Source organism: Eublepharis macularius, chromosome 4 (genome assembly GCF_028583425.1).
Source record: "Eublepharis macularius isolate TG4126 chromosome 4, MPM_Emac_v1.0, whole genome shotgun sequence".
Lineage (NCBI taxonomy): Eukaryota > Metazoa > Chordata > Lepidosauria > Squamata > Eublepharidae > Eublepharis > Eublepharis macularius.
In genome coordinates this window covers 118,652,196-118,674,272 of record NC_072793.1, presented here as the reverse complement: position 1 = coordinate 118,674,272, position 22,077 = coordinate 118,652,196, and the positions used below count along the sequence as shown (strand labels likewise).

General features: G+C 39.9%; 1 protein-coding gene across 1 annotated transcript in view; it reads left to right on the top strand.

Annotated features, from left to right (window-relative positions):
• The window catches only part of DNAH12 (dynein axonemal heavy chain 12), a 176,388-nt gene that overhangs the window by 47,310 nt on the left and 107,001 nt on the right, over window positions 1-22,077 (top strand). The window contains exons 20-30 of the mRNA XM_054976049.1: window positions 3,784-3,905; window positions 4,017-4,299; window positions 9,331-9,450; window positions 10,644-10,800; window positions 11,854-12,026; window positions 12,562-12,714; window positions 16,499-16,738; window positions 17,548-17,793; window positions 18,897-19,016; window positions 19,243-19,352; window positions 19,658-19,841. Of these exons, the coding sequence (XP_054832024.1) occupies window positions 3,784-3,905; window positions 4,017-4,299; window positions 9,331-9,450; window positions 10,644-10,800; window positions 11,854-12,026; window positions 12,562-12,714; window positions 16,499-16,738; window positions 17,548-17,793; window positions 18,897-19,016; window positions 19,243-19,352; window positions 19,658-19,841 (1,908 nt within the window). The remainder of the gene's footprint in view (window positions 1-3,783; window positions 3,906-4,016; window positions 4,300-9,330; window positions 9,451-10,643; window positions 10,801-11,853; window positions 12,027-12,561; window positions 12,715-16,498; window positions 16,739-17,547; window positions 17,794-18,896; window positions 19,017-19,242; window positions 19,353-19,657; window positions 19,842-22,077) is intronic.

Below are 22,077 nucleotides of genomic sequence, written 5' to 3'. Positions count from 1 at the left end.
AGAGCAGTAATTGCTGCCCAAGCAGTAACCGGTGGCAATTGAGGTGTAAATACCAGACACACATTAGCTGAGGTATAAAAAGGCCATAACTTTGTTGATACCTCTGTAAAGGTTTGGCTTGGCTTAGGGTAATAGATCCAGGCATTGGATGACATGTCTGCTGTCTGATGGAGTACCCCATCTGTCAGCCCACCTGCTGAGGGGAAACCCAGTGATGGCATGAAAACAGATCCCATCTGGGTGCACCCCACTGAGTGGTCCCCAACCACTTGGGGCAAAGTGATCCTGAGAGCCCCTAGAAGCCTTCACCCGAAGGTTCCTTAAGGGGACCTCCCAAATGGAGATGATGAGTGTGCAGGCCCTCTCCTCCCCCCAAATGCATCCAGCCAGATGCCAAAACTGCCCCACCAAGTTGTGACAAAAGATCAAAACAAAGCAAATGAATGCGAAGTCCATACTGTGTAGCTGCAAAAACGCAGGCCAACCAGACCAGGGGAGGGAGGGTGGGAAGGCAGCTGATGCAGACAAAAAGAGTGAGCCGGGTGAGTTCCTTTTCATCCTGGGCTGGTGGACCAGAAAGGGAACTAGCCCTCCATGGTCTGCTCACCAGGATCTGCCCTCAGGCTGGCCAGGCCATCCCTGCTTGACCGGCCGGATCGGCTGGCCTCTGAGCCATAGGGTTGCCCGGTCTGCATGGCCCCTGGGAGAGAGAAACTGTGCCCCAGGGAACATGGTGCCACAGTTGCCTCACAGGGTGCCACCTCACAAGGGACAAAAGGTAGGGGTGTGCAATCCAGATCCAGGATTTGAGGGGGAAAGCTGGATTTTTGCCAATCTGGCTAAATCTGACTTTCCTGAATCAAATCAGAGAATCCGAGATCTGATCCTGGAAACCGGATCCAGACCTCCAGATAAATCTTGGCAAATCCAGGAAAAGTGGCTTCAGCCTCTGGCTGACTCCTTCCTGGGCTGCTTCTGCTTTTTTCAGAAGGAAGAGGGAGGAGGGATTGTGGAAGAGGCAGAAAGGAGGGAAACTGAAGCAGGGACGGGGGAATGAGTGGCCAATCTGTACAGGAGCTCTCCTTGGCTGCCTGGTGTCTGTGAGTGACAATGGTTCAGTTGAGCTAAGTTGCAACAGTGTCCCTTGCTTCAGTTTGGTTTGGGTAGAATTCCCTGTTTTGACATGATTCTCCAGTCTGATGTCAGTTGCCTTGATTCAGTTTGATTTTAGGGGATTCCATCCATTCCCTTGCTTCAGTTTGGTTCTGTTTGGCTTCTTCTTGCATTTGGGAGTATCCAAGGGGTACTTGGGTTTTGGCTGGGACTTTGTTTAGATTCTGTTGAGCTTTCTCTGGCTTGAGGTTGCATTTAGAAGTGTGCCATTGGCCATTGACAGTTTTGCCCCTGTGTGTTTCTTCCTGAGACCCTGCTTGGAAATGTTTCTCCCATTGGAAACAATGGTGAGTGTCTGGGAGCACCTTCTTCATGAGCCCATAGAATTGGACCCTGGAGTCCAAACTTCCTGAAACTTGGGCTCATCCTGCATTGGGCAGGGAGTTGGACTAGGAGGTCTATAAGGCCCCTTCCAACTCTGTGATTATGTGAGTTCTTTAGAGGATAGTCAGGAGTAGGGGTTTGTGATTTAGGTTTCCAATTCAGGAAAAATACCCAAATTGGACCTGATTCACAAAGATTCGGGATTTCCGAATCGGCCCCAGCATGCCAAGTCCATTTCGGAAACCCCAAATCGAAGATTCCCGAAGCAATTTGTATTGTTTCGGGAAGCTTTGGGACAAGGGGTTTAAATGCCCCTTTCCGTGGTGCTGTGCAGCACCACGGAAAGGGGCATTTCAACCCCACCAGCTTGTTTCAGCTGCCTGGCATGGAACTCCCTGCCAAGCAGCTGATTCAGGGCTTAAAATGCCCCTTTCTGTGGTGCTGTGCAGCATCACAGAAAGGGATATTTTAACCCTGCCAGCTTGATTCAGCTGCCTGGCGCAGAACTCCCTGCCAAGCAGCTGATTCGGGGCTTAAAATGCCCCTTTCTGTGGCGCTGAATCCTGTCCTCGGTGTGCTTGTCAGTGTGCTCCGAATCTTTATGGAGCACACCGAAGTAGGTTATATAAGCAATCCCTGAAGTGGCTTGCTGCTTCAGAAATCCCTTATTTATGATTTTTTTCCCACTTTGGGTTTCCCAAAGAGAGAAACCTGAATTTTTTTTTTGCTGCACACACTTAGTCAGGGATAGATTTCCTGCAAATTTGGTGTTTACTTGAAAAATGTCACCTTCATCCCCCCAGATAGCCCTGAGATAGTTTTTCCCATAGAGAATAATGGCTGAATACATCCAGGATTTTCTGATCTGTTTTAAGCAGATCAGAGAATCTTTCCCAGATTTTAGAAAAGAGTCCTGTAGCACCTTTAAGACTAACCAACTTTACTTTAAGACTAACCAACTTTCGAGAACCACAGTTCTCTTTGTCAGATGCATCCTGGATAAGGTGTTGTATAGTTTCTCATTGTAGCCTGTGCAGTAAGTGGCTCTAAGTGGGTTCTTCACACACACTCCCTTGGGTAGAATGTCCAGTTTTTTGCATTTAGAAAGGAAGATGATGTCTGTTTGTATCTGTGCCAGTTTCTTCATGAGGTTGATGGGTTTCCTCTCCATTCGACTGAATGTGGTGCTTTCCATGGTCATAGATCCAAAGGAGTTAGCCGTGTTAGTCTGTAGTAGCAAAATAGTAAAAGTCCAGTAGCACCTTTAAGGCTAATCAACTTGCATGATGCATCTGACGAAGAGAACTGTGGTTCTCAAAAGCTTATGCTATAGTAAAGTTGGTTAGTCTTAAAGGTGCTATTGGACTCTTTACTATTTTGCTACTAACATGGCTAACTCCTCTGGATGTATTTCCCAGATTTTAGGAATCCTAGATTTTTTTGTGAGCCCCAAACTCTAGATTTGGATTTCCTGGATATTTTTTGGTATGCACTCCTAGTAAAAGGTGTCCCTGGGTAATTCCCGGCACCCATACTTCTTATCAAGGCATCAAAAACAACCTAAAATGTTTTTGAAAAAGAGTCACTTAGTTTAGTACTTAAATACTAATAAGTAAATCTGTCTTGGAAGGATGGTCCATGATTTGGTTCCACCAAGGAAAATGTCTTGTTCCAAATAGTCAATTACCATAACAGGGGCTATGGAGCGTGAAGAGAATTTGAATCCTTGTAGTAGATTCATATGGGACCAGTTACTCTTTAAGCTATTTTGAGCCAAATCATTTAGGTTTTAAAGGTCAGAACAAGTGCCTTGAACTGGTCCTAAAGATCCACTTGAAGCTAATGTTGTTGTTGTAAGGTTGATGTTATATGCTCCATAGTCAAACTATGCAAGTATGCAAGGAGGCACCATGTGTTGCTTTGCACCACTAATACATTAATCTTACTGCTGTCATTGATTCCTTGAAGCAATGCCTGAAAATAGTTCTTTGGACCCTATTTTACGCTTTTGTACATATACCCTGCAAAATGGTTTACATGTGAACAGTGAAACTGTAATGTGTGTTTCCTTCTATGTGAACTGAATGAATGAATGCATACACCAGGAACTAGGGTTGCCTGTGGCTCCTTTCTGCATATGCATGTAGTCTGTACACTCATTTGCTGTTCTAAAACTTCTGAAGCAGCTGTTGGCCTTTCTGGGACCATTTACTGATGTTTTGGGCATTAAGAGTTCTACTCTATACTATGCCTGATATGGATACTGACCATGCCATTTTTGTATAGGTTCTTGCTGCTACCTCGTTAACTGGCTTGTTAGAAAAGCTTCAGAATTGTAATGAACTTCTGGACAAAATAATGAAAGGATTGAATGCTTATCTTGAGAAGAAGCGTCTGTTCTTTCCTCGGTATGCTATATTGTGCTCATGATCGAGCTAGAATATGCCATATTTGTTAATTTGACACAAAATACACACAAATACACAGAATAACTTGGTGTGCTTGCCATTTCTTTGTAGCTTTTTCTTCTTATCCAATGATGAAATGTTGGAGATCCTGTCGGAGACTAAAGACCCTCTCAGAGTCCAGCCTCATTTGAAAAAATGTTTTGAAGGTATTGCTAAACTGGAATTTCTTTCCAATCTGGATATCAAGGCAATGTACAGCACTGAAGGTGAACGTGTGGAGCTGATTTCAACTATCTCAACCTCTGAAGCTCGAGGGGCTGTGGAAAAGTGGCTGATACAAGTGGAAGACATCATGTTGAGGAGCATTCATGATGTCATTGCAAGATCAAGGCTGGTATGTTTTCACTAGAGTGGATCTTGCAAGATACGCATAGACCTGCCTGTTTAGCTTCAGGCGATTTTCTTTTAGTGTTAACAGCCTTGTGGCTTTCTCTTCTTGACATTTAAGCAAGTAAAAACTATTGTTACTGGGGCCAGAAAGTAATGAAAATGTAATAAGAATAATGAAGCAAATGAGAATTTTTCATGGGATTACATAGCTCATGGTTGTAATATTTAAAACTGCTGAGAGCATTTGTTCTGAGTGTGACAACTAAAGCATTTAATTTATTTTAATCATTTTTACAGAAAAATGAAAGGACAAAATGTTTTAAACGTGTTTATATTCACCTGAAAGCAACACATACTGGATATGAATCTTTTGCTGTACAACTTGCAGCTGCATGTTCTTAAATTCTGGGGAAATCTATATGAAAGATTTGTTGAAGGAAGGTGCTACTGAGAAACTAAATTAATTTTTTGCATTGGTCTCCATTGTATAAGCTGATGGAGAGATACCCGTGCCCAAATCACCATGTTTAGGAAAGCTTCTAAAGAGCTATGTTAAATGAAGAGGCTAAGAAATTAATAGTGCAATCCTAAGCAGAGTTATACCCTTCTATGTCCTCTGAATTCAGTGGGCTTAGAATTGCACAAATAAAAATCAACAAGATCCAGATTACATATGTTCAGGAATTCTTAAAGAACCCCAATATAAATTTGTCAGTCTTATAGATGCCTATCACTAATGCTTTTTTTACCAGAGATGCCCAATGTAACACTTTTTTAAAAAGGGGGGGTCTGGGGGGGAGGGGTAGAAAATAGCTTGTTTCAGATAGAAAGCAACATTAAAGTTAAGATTTTAAAAACATGTTTGCCTTGTAGTCTGCAAGAATAAGGCCTCACATGTAAGCCATAATTGTATTGATTGTGCATATTATCACTTTGTTTAATGAATTTAATATTTTATGTGTAACTGACACTGTATTTTGTTGATGTTTGTTGTTTTAAGTTATATTTTAAATATTGCAGGAACCCCAATGGCTAGCCAGTAAAAGTTGGTCTGTTTATCAGTCTTGGAAGTGTCAGCAAACACTTAGACTTATTTCAGTAAGAGAAGTCCTCAACTTCTCATTAGCCTAGTGCTGCTGTGGTTTAAATGTCTCCCTTACCTTTGACATGCTCCTCCATATGCAACTCTTTTCCTGCAAGATCCTAAGCTAGCTGGGCCTAGGAGTCACCACTACAGAATTGACATCTGATGTCTGCTTTGGACTGTCCTCTTCACCTTGCAAGTCCTAAGGCGTGCCATTTTGTGGTAGCTGTGGTAGCTGTATTTGATGTTTTCTGCCTTTCAGGTTGTTAGCACTTCCTGACTAATGGTGCCTATAGTTTATGGCCACTGGAATGTGGTCCCTTTGCAGGCCCCCTACCTACACCCCATTTCAGTGTGGGAGTTTTGCCTTAGGCATTGTTGTTGGGCTAGCCCCCATATACTTCTGTTTGAGGAGAGGTGCAGATATTTGAGCATCTTAAGCTGAAAACACAACATTTGATAGTGGGAGAATATAAAAGTTTATAAGATCATTAATGGCATGAACAGAATGAATAGAGGGTTCCCCCCCCCCCCATAATACTAGCTTTCAGGAGTTTACAATGAAATAATGGGTAGTAGATTCAGGAGGCAAAAGGAGTACTTATTTGTTCAGTACATAATTAATATACAGGGATTGGCGTCAGATGATATTGTGGCTTTAAAATGGAGTAAGGCTTATTCATGGATGTAATGTCTGCTGATGCCCTGACCTGGATAGCCCAGGAGAGCCTGATCTTGTCAGATCTCAGAAGCTAAGCCAGGTCAGCCCTGGTTAATAATTGGATGGGAGACTTCCAGTGAGGACCAGGGTTGCAGAGGCAGGCAATGGCAAACCACCCCATGTTAGTCTCTTGCCATGAAAACACCACCAGGGGTTGCCATAAGTCAGCTAAGACTTGAGGGCACTCTCCATCACCAATGTCTGCCAATAATCTGTAACTCTGATAGCTAAGTAGAACTTCCATATTCAAAGGCCTCTGGGTACCCAAACCTCAGGGGTAGTCAACTGCAGGTGTGGGGGGTGGAATGGACTGTGCTCTACTTCTTGACTTGCTAGAGACCTCTAAGTGGTTGCTTTTAGAAACAGAATGTTGAACAGAACAGCTCTTTTTTAAAAAAACAAAAAGTAAATGCTGACTGGTGGGTCAATATATTGGCTTCTATTTTTACGCAGATTAATGAGACAGACATTATGCCTTCTCCTATGCAATAATAGTTCCTATTTATAAAAAAGGTGATCCAACAGATCCATGTAACCATCACCCTATAAGTCTGTTGTCCATGGTGGAAAAGTTGTATGTTTCCCTGCTTTACAAGAAACTATTATAGATACAGGATGAAGCCATTTTGGAACAAAAGAAAGCTGGATTCCGTAGAGGTGTTAATGCAGTTGATCGTTGTCATACTCTAATAGCAAAATATACTAACTCAAAGGGTGGCATGCTGGCCATGGCCTTTATGGACCTCAGAGCTGCCTTTGTCTCAGTGCCTAGGCAGAGATTATGGGTCAAGCTGAAGAAATCATCTCTGTCTTGACAAGCGTTTTTAATTTTTGTTTCAACTATATGATCAGCCTACAGCTCAAGTAAGATCCAGAGGAGTTAGCCGTGTTAGTCTGTAGTAGCAAAATCAAAAAGAGTCCAGTAGCACCTTTAAGACTAACCAATTTTATTGTAGCATAAGCTTTCGAGAATCAAGTTCTCTTCGTCAGATGCATGATACAAACTGGTCAAATACAGAAGAGGAGGAGGGAGAGGGGAGAGAAGGGGACATATATCAGAAGGGGACAAGATGCAATTAGCGGGGAGGCAACCAAAACATTCCTTTGCTAGTAAATGTAAACATCTCCTTTTGGCGTGGAGTCAGTTTGCCGTGTTAGTTTGCAGCAGTAAAAGCATCCAATTCCTATGTAGTATAAGCCTTCGATAACCACAGCTCTCCCTGCCAGATGCATCTGACAAAGAGAACTGTGGTCCCCAAAAGCCCATACCAGGCGCCACTGCCTGGTATGGGCTTTTGGGGACCACAGTTCTCTTTGTCAGATGCATCTGGCAGGGAGAGCTGTGGTTATCGAAGGCTTATACTACATAGGAATTGGATGCTTTTACTGCTGCAAACTAACACGGCAAACTGACTCCACGCCAAAAGGAGATGTTTACATTTACTAGCAAAGGAATGTTTTGGTTGCCTCCCCGCTAATTGCATCTTGTCCCCTTCTGATATATGTCCCCTTCTCTCCCCTCTCCCTCCTCCTCTTCTGTATTTGACCAGTTTGTATCATGCATCTGACGAAGAGAACTTGATTCTCGGAAGCTTATGCTACAATAAAATTGGTTAGTCTCAAGTAAGATGTAGTCCTTCTGGTGAACTGACCAGAGATATAGCATAGAATAAAGGAGTGAAGCAAGGATGTAGCCTTGCTTCTTTGTTGTTTAATTTGTATATCAATAATTTAAGCTCCCATATTTCCAGAGATGAATTCCGTTTGCCTTATCTAGCTCATATTAAATTGCTGTGTCTTCTGTACTCAGATGACACAGCCCTCCTTTCAAGAGGAGGTAGGCTGTGGTAGGCTTGCATAAACTCTCCTTCTCAGAATATTGCTCTAAAAAGAACCTAACTATTAATGGATGAGGAAGTATACATGGACAGTAGCAGGTCAGTTTATGGAGCAAGTAGAGAAATTTAAGTATCTAGGAGTTATATTTCAAGCGAATCTTTCTTGAATTCTGTTATAAGATCAGCCATGAGTACTGGGAAGGCTATTTCGAGATTCTGTTACTCCTCTGAAGTATGTTATGTTCCAGAAACAGTTAAAGCATTCAGCGCTAAAGTTTTTGGGCAATCGCTGTATGCTGTAGATTATGGCTCAGTGTGGTAAAAGATAACATTGATGGAACATTATTAAGGTTCCTTCACAATATCTTGGGAACAACAAGATGTGTGTCAGGAATAGCCAAGATTGGGGAAATGTCTTATGAAACAAAGGCTTGGTGGAGAACATTTAACTTAAAAATTAGGATTTTGAAATCAAACCTTTTTTTAGATCCAGATCTCCTTGGATTAGTTATGCTGGAGTAATTGGGATAAATATCTGGAATATAAATTATCATGTCTGGATAACACCCATGATATGATAGAAACTATGAGTAGTAGTTAATTGAGTAAGTTCGTCAAAAGACATTTGAGGGATCTTGATTATAATAGCATGTTGGTTAGAGCTCACAGAGTATGCTCTTCTCTTTCAGTTGGTATCCCTCCTCCACTGGAAATGCCAAATTTATTTGTTTGAGTTAACCCTCCCAAAGCATAGAAGGGCATTTTTGCTTACGCGTTTGAACTCCTTGCCATCAGCAGTGTTGTTGGGAAGTTTTTGAGGTATTCTATACCCTAACAAATTCTGTGACTTGTGGTACTACCCAAATTGATACTAGAGATCATATTCTTTTGGAGCGTCCTGAATTTTTAGACTGGAGAGCTAAACTTATTCTTCCTCTGTTTAAGCAGAATTTTATTTCTCTTAAAGCTAAATTTTCTTGACTGTTAAGAGATGAAGATAAACAAGTAACTTTGTGTGTGCTTAAATTTTTGGTTGCTAGAGTAAAATCATGTTGTAACTCTGGCAGTAAACTCTTGGTTTCCCTTTTAGTGGGTGATGGCTGGCTGTTTATGACTTTGGTTGTGAAAACAGTAAGATGAAGAAATTAAAAAAATAATATATGTACTATTGTGACTTTAAGACTATGCACTTTTTAAAGCAGGATGCTGCTTTGTGGCCAAATTGAGGAATTGTAAAAAGGTGGTCTGATTTTATTTTGAAAGTTTGGTGACATTTTAAATATTATGATCACAACTGTATTGATTGTCCAATTGTATCATTGCTACCAACTGAATATATTGCACCGAGTAATTAATTTGTATAATGGCAGTATCATTCGTTAACTTCCTTAGGCATATCCAGAAAGAGAAAGAAAAGACTGGGTGAGAGAATGGCCAGGCCAAGTAGTTCTCTGTGTTTCACAAATGTTCTGGACAAGTGAAGTACATGAAGTCATAGCTAGTGGCCCACAGGTATGATGACAGTTTGTATGTTGTTTTTTATTGGTTGTTTTGTTCTTATTTAATAAAATTAAAGTTGTAGGCTTTTAATTTTCATAGTAATGTTAACTGCTTTGAACTGCCAACATGGGATATATATTTTTACATTAAAATTATATTAATTTCCCTCCTTTCCTCTCAAAATAAAATTGAGTGTAACAATTAAAAATTGGTCCTAAAACAAATGAAATAATTCACCACTGAATATTTAGAGGAGCATTTATAATCAAGTGCCATAATCAGAGATACAGCATTAACAGTCTTTTACAAATATTTTATAAATACTGGAAACCTAGTAGATTCCTACAGGATATGCAATCCAGCAATTGTTTCTAAGTACAGGATTTCAGAGAGGTGTTCACTCACACACACAGGATTCCTTTCATGCTTGTTAATTTTTCACCATTTTAGTATAGAGACATAATCCTACCTAAAATAATGGGAAACATTGAATGCAAGAGACATTTATTTAGTCAAGAAGCGTATTGGTTTCATAAATGTAGTTCTCGGTTCTTAAAGTTACTTCCTATAACCTCATTCACACAGATCTCTTCTAAGGCTTCACACACAGCCTCTTTCTTCAACTCAATATTTCTCTCACAGAAATGTTTAAAACTCCTCAGGCAGCACACAGCTAGCTTGCTTTCCTCTGACTCTAATTCACAGAAATATTAAACCTGCTCAGGCAGCACACAGCTGGCCTCTCTTTCCCTGACTGAGTGTCCTTTCACAAACATGCTCAGTTCAGGTTCCACACAGGTTATATTTCTCTCATAAATATTTCAACATACTCAGGCAGCACACAGCTAGCCTGCTTTCTTCTGACTGAAACTTTTTTCTCCACTCAGTCTAAACTGCCTTCACTCCGCCCACACTCTCAGTCATCAACCAATCATATTGCTCACTCATCCCTCTCTTTCACCCCCACTCTCCACCTTTCTCACCAAGCATTTAAAGATACATTAACACATTTACTTGAAATCATCACAGTGTGCAACTGGCCCAAGGTCTCCCAGCAAGTTTCATAGCAGTGTGGGGATATGAACCTGATCAGGACAGCACGAAGTTCTATAATACATGTACATTACCAAGTTTGTGAAAACATGAATAACAATATGGAGAGATCCCTTATTCAGAAATGCTCATAATCTATTTTCACTTTGCAGGGCTTAAGGAATTATTACAGTGCCCTTCAGCTCCAGTTAAATGACATTGTAGAGCTTGTAAGAGGGAAGTTGTCTAAACAAACAAGAACTACATTAGGAGCTTTGGTTACTATTGATGTTCATGCTAGAGATGTTGTTATGGAAATGATTGAAAGTGGTATGTAATTTTTTAAAAAGCGTGTTTTCATGATTGTCACAATATAAATTAGAATCCAGATTTATTGCAATGCATTGTCTGATTCTTATGTTTTTCTTTAATCCTCTCTGTATTAAAATATTATTAGTTTAATTTTTTTAAAACACACATTGGTCTCCCATCTAAGTTAACTAGGTGGCTCCAATTGGTGCAAAATGCTGCAGCTCGACTGTTAGCAGGAGCAAGCAGGAGCATGAATATCACTCCCATCCTACAGTCACTCCATTGGCTTCCTATCAGTTACCATGCTCAGTTCAAGGTATTGGTTATTACATACAAAACTTCATGGCCTTGGCCCAGCATTACCTATGGGACCGCCTCCCTCCCTATGTTCCTCCATAGCAGCTTTGCTCATCTGAACAGGGTCTCTTGCAGGTGCTAGCCAGCACATGAGCGAAATCAACAGCTGCCCATACACGGGCTTTCTCTGTGGTGGCCCCTACCCTGTGAAATGGCCTGTCTGAGGAGGTCAGGTGATCGCCCACTCTCCTCGCTTTCTGCAAACGTTGCAAAACCAAAGTATTCAAAAAGGCTTTTTACTCAGATAGGAGGGAAGTATTGTAGGGAGGGGGTCTCAGATGCTTCGCTAATGAGTTAGGGACCATAGACTTCACCACTATGTTGCCTTGCATATTATCTGTTGCTTTGAATATGTACTTCTATATATTACCTGTGCTTCATGTTATCTAATGTCAGTCCTAGAATTGATTATGTTCTGTTTCAGCAATTCTTCAACTTTGTACTGGATCCTTGCTAATGCTATATCTTTGTAAAATCCTGTGACATTGTTTATGGGAATGTCCTTGACACTGTATGGAAATGTCCTGATACTGATTGTACTAATTTCACACTATGTAATCCGCCTTAAGTCTCAGTGAGAAAGGCGGACTACAAACAAACTCTTTAACAGCAAGTTGAAATAGATCCACAGTTTCAAAACATTTTGTTTTACTTTCCTGTTACCCTGACAGAGTATGTTGAGACTGAAGACTATATTCTCTGTGTTATTACCAGGCGTGTTACATGAAACAGATTTTCAGTGGCTTGCTCAGTTGCGATATTACTGGGAGTATGAGAATGTGCGGGTGCGCATTATCAACTGCAATGTAAAATATGCTTATGAATATCTTGGCAACTCCCCTCGTCTTGTCATTACACCTCTCACAGACCGATGTTATCGCACTTTGGTATGTCTTTATATGAAATTTCTTGTTAGAACATCTCAAATTATGTGGCATATCCTCAGGCATATAAGATAGTAGCACGCAGAGATCTTTATGTTCTGATTTTTCAGAACCCGCAATCCAGAAAAGTGTAATTTTATTTAATTCCACTACGATTTAAGTGTTAATAACATTCTCTGATGGGGATTTGCAGTTTTCAAGGATAGTTTTCTTACATTGTTTTATCATTTTGATTTGTAATAATCTCATTGTAGATTTTTCTTAGTTACCTTGAGCATATAAATGTAAAGGGGAGATATAACTCAATTAAATAAATTAAAGATGTGTGTGTGAGACAGAGGGAACAAAGGGAAAGATGAAGGTTTTGTGGGAGGGTGTGAATATTAAATACATTAAATTATATGTAATTTTAAAAGAGTGGACATCACAAATTTTATACAACAGTTCGTACAATTTACTGAATGTAATTTTGTTTCTACATAAACACTGTGGCAGCATTTATGTTTTGAAAGATTTCATGAATGACTTTTATTCTTAGATTGGAGCATTTTATTTAAATCTTGGTGGAGCTCCAGAGGGCCCAGCAGGCACAGGTAAAACTGAGACCACCAAAGACTTGGCTAAAGCTCTTGCTGTGCAATGTGTAGTCTTCAACTGTTCTGATGGCCTTGATTACCTAGCCATGGGAAAGGTAAAGTGGCCCAAGTATTTATGTGTGATTTCCTAGTTCAAATTGTTTATGCAATTTTTCATTTCTAAAAATATCAGCAGCTTGACCATAAATAAAGATCACTGATACATTTATTAGACAATTCAACTGTACACAGAACTATACAGTTTGCTTTGCAGGTTTTCAGTAGTCTCAGTCATATAAATTGGATTGCTTGCAGAGCATACAGTGTAGTTTTTAAATCACTAGTGGTGTAATCCTAAACAGAGTATGGCCCTTTTAAGCTTACTGAAGTCAATGGGCTTGGAGTGTTTTAAATTGCTAATTTAATTTATCTTTCACTGAAGTGTCACTACTTTTAGAATGAGATATCATCTTAGCCAGCTTCATTATTTGTAATATGTTTTGCTCCAGTAAAGACTATCCTTTTCTGCAAATAATACCAGGCAAAGTGGGAACTGTAGGGCTATCCTATATACTAATAGCCAAGTGGCCCTGATTGGAGTATACTTAAATCCAACAGAGAATGAAGACCGGATCCATAAACGGAAAACACAGATTTTCCAACACACCTAAAAAACGCTCCAGGTTTGCAGAAAAATCTTAAATCTAAAGAAAACATTGGGGCTTTAAAAAAAACCTAGATGAAGAAAGGGGCACCTATAGCTTTAACCAGATGTCCTCAGTGGCTGTTGTTTGGCAACTATAACAGTTTAGCCAATATTCCAGGTTACGTTATTTCAGAAAAAGGCAGGGGGGAAGGGCCCTTTCCATGGCTCTTTTGGCCTATGAGGGAGGACTCATTGGAGCCAGGCCCAGAAGCAACCACTGGGCAACTTGATACCATGTGACTTGCATGACTCACCCAGACCTAGCTGCTTGCTACTGTTCAACATGCAACAAATAGAGGGGAAACCTGCAGCCAGGGATATGAAAACCTTCAGTATTAAATCAAAGATTTCATGTTCAACAAGTCAATTTTTAAATAGTTTTTTTAAGAAATTAAGAGTCCAGTTCTCACACCCCCGAGGTCACGGTCCATTTTGGAAAAGGAAAACAAAAATTAGGATTGTGTAAGTTTTCACCTTGGAATTCACTTTTGGATTCTATTTACCGTCGTTCTCCGGATAATGGCACAAGAGTTTTTCCATGATGCACCAGCAAAAATAAAAAAAGACAATATACTACAATATGGGATTTGAGATATTTCAATATAGGACTTACTTTTACAGCCAGTGACAATTAAATCAAGAAGCTGTTTATTGTGTACACCTTTAAGTGTGAATTTGACTTTGTAGACTTTATACTGATGGATTTGCATTGGATTTCGTATGTATTTTATGACTGACTATTATATGCACCAATCACTTTTATAATTCACCATATTTAAACTATTAAAAAATTTCTTTAAAATTATTTTAAAATTGACTTGTTGAACATAAAGTCTTCTTTTAATATGGAAGGTTTTCATATCCCCGGCTGCGGGTTTCTCTTCTATTTGTTGCATGTCGATTTTTCCTGGGGTGCCTCTCATTTGTTACCCTAGTGCTACTGTTCAACAGCAGCCCCCCCCCCCCAAACTAGTGTAATGTAGTGGTTACAGTTTCAGAGTAGGATGTGGGAGACCCAGGTTCGAATCACCACTCTGCTGTGGAAGCTTACAGGATGACTTTGATCCAGTCACACACTCTCCGCCTAACCTACCTCTCAGGGATATTGTAAGCATACTATAGAAGCAAGGAGAATTATGTAAGCTGCTTTGGGCCACCAATGGGGAGAAAGGAAGCATATAAATGAACTAAAATAATAAATATAGATGAAGATGGCGGGCACATAAAAGTTAGGTTTAGTGGGTTTAAAGGAGAGAAGGACATAGGGAAAGGTGGGCATATAGAGGCTGCCAGGAAGAGGGAAAGAGGAAATAGTGTGTCAAGGGAATACAGGCAAAGTGAAGTAACCCCTGCAATCCTTACACCACCATGTAGCTGGGCCCGGCTCAGCTGGCATCATGTAACTGGGCCATGGGCAGAGACTGCCTGTGGGGGGTGGGGAATGGGGAAGGTGAAGACAGAAGGGGGCAGACAACAGTGGGTGGGAAGGAGAGAAGGAAGTAGGAAAAGGGGAGAGGCTGTGAGGGGCAAGGAAGGGAAAGAGGGCATGGTGGAGAGTGGAAGATGAGATGCTCCCCCCCCAAAATTCTTGCAGGCCTCCACCTGTAAAGTTATATTCCTATAAAATATATATTTTATTTTAAAAGCAGATATAAATATCAGTGACTTAGCAGTACGCTAAGAGCATCCTTCCTAATCATAGAGTAGAATAGATGATGTTAAAATATTGAAGTGTTGAAGTGTTGAAGTCTGGTTGTTGTAATAGGTATGATGGATAATGTAATGTCATGTGTTGTTTCTAATTATAAGTGGAAGAAAAAATATTCTTCAGGAGAAATTGGCTAGGAAAAGAAAAGTCTGCACTGCATTCCAGAGTTCTGTGGAGCCCTAGTGCTTTTGTAACTTCTCCTTGTATGGGTTCTATGGGGCTTAGGAAGCAAACATTCTTTTTTTAAAAAAATCTTTTAAAAACCTTTTAACAATTAATACAATACAACTGTTTTTTCTTTAACTAAACTCATAAGTGCAACCACACAGCTTTGAAAAGGTAAACAATTCAACTTAGTGGACTCAGACAGGTGATAGAGTCTTTTTTTCACTATCCTTCCAGTTCAAAGCAACTGTAGCCCAGGCTTCTGTCCTCTTCTTGGGGAATTACAGCCCTGCAAAAATAATATAATCCCAGTAACATCAACCAAACACAATACACAAACACCACTTAAAGTCATATTGTTCACATACAACATTTGATTACTTATTCAAGGTGATAAGAGCGTATGAATTGTTATTCAGCTCCCCAGCAAAAAGCTTCTTCCTCAGCTACCTGGCTCTACTACTGACTCCGCCCTGCTGGGCTAAACCAATTACCTCATAGGGGTTACACTTACACAAATTTCTGTGAGTTCAGTAATCATACCATTCACCTCAGTGTCAAACAAAGCACTTGCAGAGAATTCCCCAGTGACCAAGTGGAGTGGCTCTGCTCATGTACATATAGAAAGCATCTTGTAAAAATCAAAACTGTAGAACTAAAATTCAAATGTTTAAGGCAATAGCTTTTCTTGGAGACTCAAAAGAGGGTTTTTAGAGCCTCATTGATCAGAGTATACGTGTTCACTGTTTGTATTGTACCATGGTCCCTGGTTTCATACGAGAGTACTAAGTACAGAAACTAGGTCTTTGGTTTCATACAAGTATACTGTGTACAGAGGTCAAATACTGGCGGCTGGTCCAGTAGTTTCCTGTAAGGGTATTCCCCTTATATTGTCTGTCTGTCTGTCTGTCTGTAGAAGAACACTTTAAAATAGTTTAAACCTTGACCGTTCCACAGGTTAATGTCTTGCAGACTGTTCAGTAGGTGCTCACAGGAATCACACTCAATGTATGGAAAAAGGAGTACACAGGTTCTCCTCCCCCTCATCTTTCATAGCATTATTAAGCTACTAATGCTGGATTAAGGCTAATGCCATGGCACCAGTAAATAACTGCTTGTACACAGCCTAAAGTTTGAGAGACTCATAAACAAAGATGTCCCAGAGTCACCTTTTCTCCAATATAGGTACTTTATTTGCCCCAATTTGAATTTGTTTGCCCTATATGAATTTCTCCCAAACAGATTTAATTGTGTTCTGAGTATAGAATTTAAATATATATACATTTTAATCAAAGTTATCAATTTTGTTTTTATTTTTTAGTTTTTCAAAGGTCTGGCATCTTCAGGAGCTTGGGCTTGCTTTGATGAATTCAATCGCATTGAGTTGGAAGTGCTGTCTGTGGTAGCTCAGCAGATTCTTTGCATCCAGAGAGCTATACAACTGAAACTAGAGATATTCAATTTTGAAGGGACAGAGTTGAAACTGAATCCCAATTGTTTTGTTGCTATTACCATGAATCCAGGTTATGCAGGTCGCTCAGAACTTCCTGACAATCTGAAGGTAAAATAGCAAAATTAATATGAGGACTGAGAGTAATTCCAAATCTTGCTTTTAAAAGGCATTTATCTTAAAATCATTTCAAAATCTGTGTCCACATCATGTGGGAAGGCATTTATATTTCATGATGACATATTCTTCTGATTGGCTTCCCTAGTTTCTCCTAATGTTGTAATAATGACATGAGTGTGAAATTTGCACCATATAGCTCAAGCAACAGAGTGGAGATAGTTTCTTGTCTCTCCAGCAATAACTGTCCACTATTTGTATTCTGGTGGGGGTGGGGGGACGACAGACATATCAGAGGCCTCTCACAAATTGTTAGTTTCCTAAGTTCAGGGGCTAGAGAGAGGACGATGACTGCTCTTCATCATGACTGTTGGGAGAAGGGTTAAATTACTCTCTGCAAATGTTGATCTCAAAGCCAATTCTTTCATGTATGTGTGGGGCTGCTGTGTTCTACCTGTGTTCTGTGTCTGGATTTGAGGTTGACTTTACACTGGATGAAGAAGTCCACATGGTGAGAGTAGAGTAGCTGTTCACACAACAATACAGTTGAGGTCTTTGTCTCTCTTGGCTTTTTTTAAAGGAGTTTTTTTTTGCAAATGAAGAGTTCAGACTAAGCAACTTCTCAAGGATAAGATGGGTCTGAGAGGGGGACAGAACTTATATCCGCATTTTTGAATTAGGGAGGTTCATTGCGGGAGAAATGGTTAATTTTTTTGTAGCTTTAGAACTAATCAGAATTCTGGAGTATGCTCTTTTGTTGCCTGTTGGTATTGCAAAATTATAAATTTTGATATGTATTTCAGGTCCTTTTCCGAACAGTGGCCATGATGGTTCCTAACTATGCCCTTATTGCTGAAATTTCTCTTTATTCTTATGGGTTTCTGAATGCCAAGCCATTATCAGTGAAAATAGTAATGACGTACAGATTGTGTTCAGAACAGCTCTCATCTCAGTTCCATTATGACTATGGTATGCGTGCAGTCAAAGCTGTACTGATAGCTGCTGGCAACCTCAAACTGAAATTCCCAACAGAGAATGAAGATATACTGGTAAGTACTGTATTACTGACAATTTTAAGGACATTACAAAAAAAATGGAGGAGGATAGAAGGAGCAAAGGAAATGCTTCACACAACAACAAACTGTGTTCATGCCTAATTTTAGTTGACTCACAACCTGCAGTGATGTCTGAATGGAGCCTCTAGCATAGCTCTTTTTCGTAAGGCTCGTGGCGCTCCTCTACTTGTAAGAGGCTCTTCCCTCACCAGTGCCCCCACCCAACCATCTGTCATTTTGCCTGCTTCCCCCAGCAGGCATCCTCAGGCCTCATATTGGCAGGGAAAGTGGTTGCGTCACCTTGTTCCTTCTTCTGCCCTGGAAGTGACAGCATACTCCAGCTGCATCTCCCTGTGATTCCTCCTCAGCCCTCACAGGGATCTGCATTTAAAGGATTCCTCTTTTCCCACGCACCCCTGTGCTTTCTCTCAATACTCACCCAGCCTCATTGATTCAGTATGGACAATTACAAACCCTTTTGTCTACAAGTATGCTAAATCTGTCCATCTCTCTAATACATTTAAATCCTGTCCTTCCTACAAGGAACTCAGAGCAGCATACATGACCCTCATTTTATCCTTGCAGCCCTTCTGTGAGGTAAGTTAGGCTGAGAGAGAGTGACTGGCCCAAGGTCACACAGACCTTCTTGACTTGTTTACTAAATGCCTTTATAGGGATTAGGAGATCTATGCACACCTCTTTTTCCTGCAGCCCTCCCTCTGGCAAGATGAAGTCTGTGCATGTTTGAGAATTGTTCACTGACAAAGCAATTGTATTAATTGGGGTGAGGCCATGGCTCAGAGGTAGAACATCTGCTTTGGATGCAGAAGGTCCCAGATTCATTTTAGAGATTTGGTAATAGGTGATGTGAATTCCTTCTGCCTGAGGCATTGAAGAGCTGCTGCCAGTTAGAGTAGATAATATAGACCTGGTCTGATTCAGTATAAGCAGTTTCCTGTGTATTAATTACAATTTGAAGAAAATACTAGCAGCACATTTTGTTATGAAAACTTGTTTTTAATTCCTCCTTAAAGTCATATTTGTAACACCAGTTAGAATATACTTTCTGAATTGTTCTGCTGCTTTGTTCTCTTCAGCTTCTCCGATCAATCAAGGATGTAAATGAGCCTAAATTTTTGTCACATGACATACCTCTTTTTATGGGCATTACAAGTGATTTATTCCCTGGTATTAAGCTCCCTGAAGCTGACTACAAAGTGAGTATATTTGAATTGTTCCACAGTTATTTCAATTATTATTATTTCAATACTTGCCAGTTTTACTTAGTTTAGCTGATTGTTTTTAATTGTATAATGATGTCACATTATTATTTCTGTATGCCAGCAAACTTCAGTTCAAAGTCTTGCTATGCATAGTTAAATAATAAAATCATTGTAAAATATTTATTAATCATATTATTAACTCTTTATCATTATATTTCAGGATTTTCTAGAATGTGCATATGAATGCTGTAAAACACATAATGTCCAACCTGTTAAAGTGTTTATAGAAAAGATAATACAGACCTATGAAATGATGATAGTCAGACATGGGTAAGTATATTTGTAAGAAATGTCCAAGATGTGGACTTAAATATAGCTGGCACAGTTAGTTCATATCTAAAAATCTCATTCTGGAGAATGGGACTTAAATATGTGTAATAGCATGCCAAATTAAAGCCATGACAAATCCACAGGGACGGGGATCTCTCTGTTTTGAGGAAACAAGAAATGAATGTTTTATCTCTTGCAATAATAAATAGTTAAGTGTGTGTTCTTGTTTAGTTATGTGAATAGTTCAATTAACCTTTTCTGCTGAAAGGAAAATAGTCAACAATGTTTCTTTTTTACTTTATCAGTTTTATGCTTGTAGGGGAGCCTTTTGCTGGGAAGACCAAAGTTTTGCATGTATTAGCAGATACACTTACACTCATGAATCAGCGTGGGTATGGGGAAGAAGAAAAAGTCATATATAGAACTGTGAATCCAAAAGCTATTACCATGGGTCAACTTTTTGGACGATTTGATCCAGTATCTCATGAGGTGATGTATTTAATTCATGATTATTTGCATTAAAAAAACCTTACATTGATAAACCACGTAAGCCCTTAAATGGACGTACGAACCTCCAAACACGGGATGCATTTGGGAGAAGGGTTTGGCTTAGCAAGCAGAAAGTATTTTATTAATTAATTAATAATTTGAGATGGCTTTTCTCTGTAAAAACATGGAATCGAAACAGTTTACAACATGTATACATTACAAAACATAAAACTGTCAATTTAAAACCACTATATGCAATATAACTATATAATAGTTAATCATATCTTATCATATCAGATATTTATCTTTCATCAGGAGTGGACCAATTCCAGGTCTTCTTGGATAATTCTTGGCTCTGGATCCTTTTAAATCTGATTTCAGGGCAGGATATGGGATGGAGATGGCTTTGGTGACTTTAGTTGATTACTTTCATCTGAATATATACAAAGGCCACACTTCTTTGTTGCTCCTCTAGGGTCTGTCTGCAGTCTTTGATGCAGCAGATTGTGCCATCCTGTTGAGGCATTTGCAGGCAGAAGTGGGTGTCAGGGGATATGCCTTGGACTGGTTTAAATCATTCCTCATGAAATAGACTCAAACAACTGAGGTTGGAGATCAGCTATCTTCACTGTGGAAATTATTTTGGGGGGTTCCATAGGGTGCAGTCTTATCCCCCATGTTATCCAACCTCTATGTAAAGCCTTTAGGAGAAATCTTTTGTAACTTTGGAATTGGATGTCATCAATGAGAGGAGGACACCCATCTCTATATTTCATTATCCAAATCCCTTGGTGATGCTGTAAGGGTCTTGAGTTGCAACTAGACTGCTGTGGTCAAATGGCTGACAGGTAACAAACTGAAACTGAACTCAAACAAGACAGAAATGATGCTGGTTGAGAAGGCTGAGATCTTGAAGGACATTGTGTTCCCCATTTTCGGGTAAACCCAAAGTAGGAAAACTGAATCTTTTAGGGGTGCACACCCCTGCTTTTTATGGGGTTAAATTGGCCCTTGCAGACTTGGTTAAGAGCCTAGGGTTCTGCTGGATCCAGCATTGCTGCTAGAGAAGCAAGTTAATGCAACTGCAAAAATGCCTTCTTCCAGTTCAATCTAGCCTGGAAGATGGCCTCATGCCTTGACAAGCCTTGTATAGCCACCTGGGTCCACACCATAATAAAAAAATGAGACTAGACTACAGCAATGCACTCTACATAGGTCTCCCCTCAAAGTCAATTCAGAGACTCCAGTTGGTGCAGACGACCACAGCTTGATTATTATCTGGAGTAGGCAGAGCATGCATATTACTCCCGTTCTGCAGTTGCTCTACTGGCTACCCATAAATCACCAGGCTCAGTTCAAAGTATTGGCTATCGCATACAAAGTTCTTCATAACCTTGGTCCTTCATATCTGTGCAACCAGCTCTCTCCCTATGCTCCGCTTTGGCAGCTTCCATCATCTGAACAGAGCCTTTTGAAGGTTCACCCTGCAAATGGGCAAAATCAACAACTGCCTGTACATGTTCATTCTGTATTGTGGCCTCCCACCTTATGGAATGACCTGCCTGAGGAGGTTAGGAAGTCTTCCACTCTCCTAACTTTCTGCACACTATGCAAGACTGAATTATTCAGATGGGATTTTTTACTCAGGTACTGTACTGTAACAAAATGTTTCAGAAAGATACTTTGGTAAAGGGACAGGGACTGCAGTAGACTATACTACTGTGTACTGGCTGTTGCTATAAGTATGCTCCTACTAGGTAATTTCTGCATCATTTAATGTTTTATGTTTAAATTGCTTATTTTTTTCAGTGTTGTATTAGCTCGGTATCAAATTTCTGCTTCTTTTCAGTTTTTCTGCTATCCAGTACCCTATTGCATTGTTTATTGAATATCCTAGCCTAGCCATAGATAATACCTTAAGTCTCAGTGAGAAAGATGATTTACCGAAGAGGAAAGAAGATGAGTTAGACATTATTTTTCTCATAATCATGCATACAGTGCTTCAAGGAAAGGATGATACTCTGTTTTGTGAGAGTGTGTTGGTACTTTCATACTTGGTGTTTCCTCATGGAAACTTATCCAGATTCATATTGCTATCCAGCATCTGAGGAAATACTGGCTATAGGATAAGTTGAACTCTCATTAACTCCCTCCAGTATGTTCTCAGTTGCTCTATCATGCCCTACAAAAACAGAATCATTCTAGAACCATTCTATCAGATTTTTTTACCCTGTCC